A 5,332-nucleotide genomic window follows, 5' to 3' on the forward strand; every position below is an offset into this window, starting at 1 on the left:
TGCTGGGACTACAGAGCTGCCTGCCAACTGGATTGGCTGGCAGTTCTCTAAGGTGGCACTTCCTCACCAGATGAGGGTGGAAGTCTCATCCTGAGTCAATTAACTCCCCGCCATGAAAAATAGCTGTGGCTCAGCCGACTTTTTCTTCGGCGGGTTCCCAACCAACTTCTTAGCCGAGGGAGTGGTGGGAGTGGCGGGGGTTGGGTTTGGGGGAAGAGGGTACATGGCACTCTATAATATCCAGCCCATGATTTCATGAAATGGAAATCATGTTTGATAAATCTATTAGCGTTTCTTAAGACTATAACTAACAGGGTGAATAAAGGGGAATCAATAGATGGAGCATATTTGTTTTTTCAGAACACATTCAATAAAGCACCACACAAGATTAAAACTCATGGGATTGGGAGTAATATATTAGTATGGAAAGAAGATTGGTTAATCGAATAAAAACAAAGAGCTGGGATAAAAGGGTCATCTTCAGCACTGCAAGGATCTGTGCTTGGTTCTCAGCTATTTACATTTTAAACCAATGACTTAGTGAAGGGATTGAGTGAAATGTATCCAAATTTGGTGGCAATGCCAAACTAGGTGGGAAATCGCACTCTGAGGAGGACATGAAGGGATTGAAAAAGGATATAATAGTTATGTGACTGGCCAAGAAGGTGGCAGATGAAATATAATGTGGGGAAGAGTGAAGTTATGCTCCCTGGTCAGAAGAATGGAAAAGCAGAATCATTTTAAAAGATAGGAAACTAGTAAATGCTGTGTTTCAAAGGGATTTAGCTATCCTTGTACACAGATCACAGAATGTTAACATGCAGATACAGAGAGCAATTAGGAAGGTAAATGGTATGTTATCCTTTATTGCAGGTTTCAGTTTAAGTATAAGGAAACCTTGCTGCAATTATATAGGGCTTTGGTGAGAGCATGCCTAGGCTATTGTGCACACTTTTGGTCCCTTTTCATAAGAAAGGATGTACTTGCCTTAGAGCGGAGTGCAAGGTTCACTATTTTAATTCCAAGGATGAGAGGTCTATTCTATGAGAAGAGATTGAGTAGAATGGGCCAATATTCTCTAAAGTTTAGAAGAAGGAGGAGAATCTCATTGAAACGTGTTAATATTCTTCAAGGGCTTGACAGGCTTGATGCTGAGAAGCTTTTTCCTTTTATATTCTTGGGAAAAGGACTCAAGCATTTAGGATTGAGATAAGGAGAAATTTCAGAGGGCTGTGGATGGATAAGTTTAAAACTGAGATTGATAAACTTTTGGGCACCAAGGACATTAAGGGGTAAGATGATAAGGCAGCAAAGCGGAGACGTTCAGCCATCATCTCATTTAATGGCAGAGCAGGCTCAAGGATCCAAATGGCCATTTCCTGCTCCTATTTATTATGTTCTTAATTCCAAATCTTAAAGAGTCTTTCACCTTGCATCAGTAGATAGACACAATTAACCAGAAATCATGGTGGGGATTTATAAATGCTGCTTAAATTAGCTTGCTCTGAACTGCCCTACATAACTTGATTTTCTCTTATATAGAACTTTGAGATGTTTTACTACATTAATGGTGCTATATCAATGCAAATTACTGTTGAATGACATAGATTGCAACAGGTCTGTCACCAACTAAACTAAGGTACAATGCAGGATAAAGTGTATTGTCATTCAACTGCAAGAGGTAACAAGGACTGAGGTGGCGTCAAAGAATTGCTAAGATTATTTTATTTGATCACATCATTTATACATCAATAGTACCATTTTAAGAGTCAGGCTGGATAATTACAGTAAAGCAGTGGCTAAAATTTGACAGCATAAGCTAGAGAATTTAAATTGATTATAAATATCATTATATCTCAGCATTGGCTGGTTTCACTTAACACAAGTACAATGGAGTAATATGAAAACAAAGTATTGCAGACTTGCTGGGAATCTGAAATAAGGACAGAAAATGTTGGAAATAATCAACAGGTCAGGCAGTATCTGTGAAGAGGGAAAAAGAGTTAAAACATCAGGGCGTCACTTTCGTCAGAATTGGGAAAAGTTAAGATGAAACAGGTTTTAAAGTAAAGGAGTGGGGAAAGAGGGTAGAGAAGGAAGGGACAAAAAGGAGGTCTCTGATAAAATGGAAGGCAGGAGAGATTAAATACCAAAAGGGATGATGGTGCAGGACAAAAGCATGTGGTAATGGGACAAGTAAAGAAACAAAGATGGATGTAGATGAAATGTGAATGGAAATAGCAGAGTCATCATCAATCAAGCTGCAATCTAAAAAAATGGGAGCAAAGATTATGGTCTGAAATTGTTAAACTCAGAGTTGGATCCAGAATGTTATAAAGTGCCTAATTGAAAGGTGAGATGCTGTTTCTCGAGCTTACATTGAATGTCCTTGGAACTGTTTAGGAAGCTGAGGGTGGAAGTCTGAGTGGGAGTGGGGTGGAGAATTAAAATGGCAGGCAGCTGGAAGACTTGGCCATGCTTGTGGGATGAATGGAGGTGTTCTGTAAAGTAATTGCGCAATTTGCATTTCATCTCCTGGTTGTACTGGAGACTGTAATGTGAGAAGCAAGTACAGTATACTAGACTGAAAATCACTTATTTACCTGGAAGGAATGTTTGGGGGCCTGGATGGTGAGAATGGAGGAGGGAGAAGGAAGGAGGAAAAAGGGAAGGCACTGAATCTCCTGTGTTTGCAAGGGTACATGGGGTGAGAAGCAGTGGGTGTTGGGGATAATTGAGGACTGGACCAGGGTGTCATGCAAAGAACAGTTCCTTCAGATGTGTTTGGTGGTGGAGTAACAAGAAAATAACATCTGATATAAAATTAAGTTCACAATCCTACTGCTTGGGGCACCAGCAGATGGAATAGGTTTCTCTCGGTGATGCTTGCATAAAAATACACAATCTCTTTCATTAGATAGCAACCTGGCTGTGACACAATGCTCTGTCTTCCACTGCAATGTTCTAGTTCCATCTTTGGGAGTGCTCTGTGATAAATTGTTATTTGCAGTATTTTGGTGTTTTGATTGTCTTTTGCTCTTCACCATTTGTTAATCATTTGTACGATCATCGTACATCATCTCAATATATCAAAACATATGCCACTGAATTAACTGTAGGTATGTACTTTACATTAGCAACTTTCTTGTTGAACTTAACCATTCCAGGAACTCTCTAGAGCTCTTTTGATGACTTGACTAACCAAGCCCACACATTCATGTACATGAACCACTTGCAACTTAGATTGTCAAATAGGTCATGGACATTTAAACTTACTGCTTTCAATTAATTTTACAAATTACACAGCTACACATCCAATGTATATGAATCATTAGGGGGAAGCCAACATTACTGATAATGCGGGCTCAAGGCTTATTGTTAACGTGGCATTGGTCCAAGATCCATTGAAAACAAATCCCTCCTGCTTTAGCTTACCATTTCTTCCAGTACATCAGCAGTATCTGAACTAAGGCAACCATATATGTTCAATTAATAAATCCAAAACGTTGACTTCTTTTATTATCCATTATTCTTCACACAATGACTGTAGCTAAAGGGGCAATCAATGATTGTAAGTTCATGTAACCGAGCCAAATAGGGCAAAATGAATTCTGGAAGTCAACTACTGTGAGTTGAAATAGTTTCCTCTGGGCTCTTGATCTTTGATTCCCAGAAATCCTTAATGATCGAATAGTAGTACATTCCATGCAGGCAACAGTTTGTAGTCGCCAAACATTGAGACATCTGGAGAAAGGCTCGCAGAGGTGTCCGGTAATCAGCTGTTATATATTCCTGCCTTGCTAAAAGGTACAGCAGCATGGCTACATGATATGGTGTAAAGCAGAGAAGGAAGGTCACCAGATTTGAAGAGATAATGTTCACAGATGCCTTTATGCTTATATCGTCTCTCTCTTCATCCACTCTTTGCCATGATCTGATTATCTGAATACTACAGAAAGCCACAGTAAATGCAGAAATTAAATATACGATTTCCATACTCAGGGAGATTATACCTTTTTTCCAAAACTCAGAAAAACCTACGAAACATATTTCTTTGGATTGCTGCTGACACTCGGATTGGGAGTAAATTGGAATGCTTGCAGACCAGATACAAACCCACACCACAGTACAGGCGATGATGGCTTTCTTTGGAGATCTGAGGGTTCGTGCCCTAAAAGGATGCTTGATAGCGATGTACCGATCCACTGATATTAGCATTATTAACAGGATTGTCCCATAAGTGTTCACAAAGTACATGGACTCCACAAACTTGCAGAATGTTGTTCCCAGGTGCCACTTTCCATATCCATTGTCGGCGTGGATTTTGAAAGGCAGGGAGAAAAGCAGAAATATATCACAAATGATCAGGTTTGTCATGTAGATCGTAGATTCCATCCACTTCTTTAACCTGATGCAGAGTATGTAGAGTGCAACCGAATTAATGATCACTCCCAGGATGAACGTTGGTATGTGCAGTACATACTGAAATGTCTTCACGAATTGAAGGTCCGTTGTACGGTTCAAGTTGCACATATTTGCTGAAAGTAGAAGCTGGAAGGTTGGCTATATGCGCAAAATCTGACAGTTAATAATGTCTTACTTTTCTCTTGAACTTGCTGCAATTTTCTAGCGCATTCAATTTGAGAAGAATAAATGTCATTAAATTAAATCTTAAACTATATCGGCAACATTGATGTGACAGTAATGCACTTGTCGAGTTTTTCATGTGACATCTATTAACAGCACCGACCACATCCAGTATTGCGTGTATGTCAGAAAGAGTTAAGGACACCCTCATTGTATCTTCGTGTAGTTTATGAAAAAATACAGCAGAACCTGAGACTACTAAAAAGCGAAGGAGCGCGTGCAAATAACTTGTGGTTAAAGGAGCATTGAATTTCAGAGCTCTTGAAATGACATTTACTAGGTCAAAAGTAACATGACTGTTATTTAATGGATGACCAATTCAGAGGCTGTTCTAATGATCTGAAGATATGAGTTCAAATCCCACCACGGCAATGGAGGAATTTAAATTCAGTTAACTAAATAAATGTGGAATAAAAAGATATAACGTGTAATGGCGAAATTACCAGAATGTTCACCTTTAAGGGAGGAATCTATAGTCCCTCATCCATTCTGACCGATATGTAACTCCAGGCCTCCCCCTGTTGTACATAATCTTTTAGTGAAAGTAACACAACGCAGGAGTTAACATAAGAATTGAAGGCGAAACCTATGAATCAACAGGCAGCTTTTACTGCTAGATGTATGTTAACATCCACAGGATTTGCCAGGGGAATAGTATTTAAGGATTCATGGAAAGAATCACTCA

General features: G+C 39.3%; 1 protein-coding gene across 1 annotated transcript; it reads right to left on the bottom strand.

Annotated features, from left to right (window-relative positions):
• Nucleotides 1–3,618: 3,618 nt before the first annotated feature.
• LOC121287586 (lysophosphatidic acid receptor 6-like) lies at nucleotides 3,619–4,533 on the bottom strand. The gene has a single exon (XM_041205516.1). It carries the CDS (start codon nucleotides 4,531–4,533, stop codon nucleotides 3,619–3,621), a length of 915 nt encoding a protein of 304 aa, XP_041061450.1.
• Nucleotides 4,534–5,332: the final 799 nt, after the last annotated feature.

The sequence above is a fragment of the Carcharodon carcharias genome, chromosome 2 (genome assembly GCF_017639515.1).
Source record: "Carcharodon carcharias isolate sCarCar2 chromosome 2, sCarCar2.pri, whole genome shotgun sequence".
NCBI classification, from domain to species: domain Eukaryota; kingdom Metazoa; phylum Chordata; class Chondrichthyes; order Lamniformes; family Lamnidae; genus Carcharodon; species Carcharodon carcharias.

Coding starts and splice junctions, on each gene's coding strand:
- LOC121287586 (XM_041205516.1), bottom strand. CDS start 4,533: ATGTGCAACTTGAACCGTACAACGGACCTTCAATTCGTGAAGACATTT.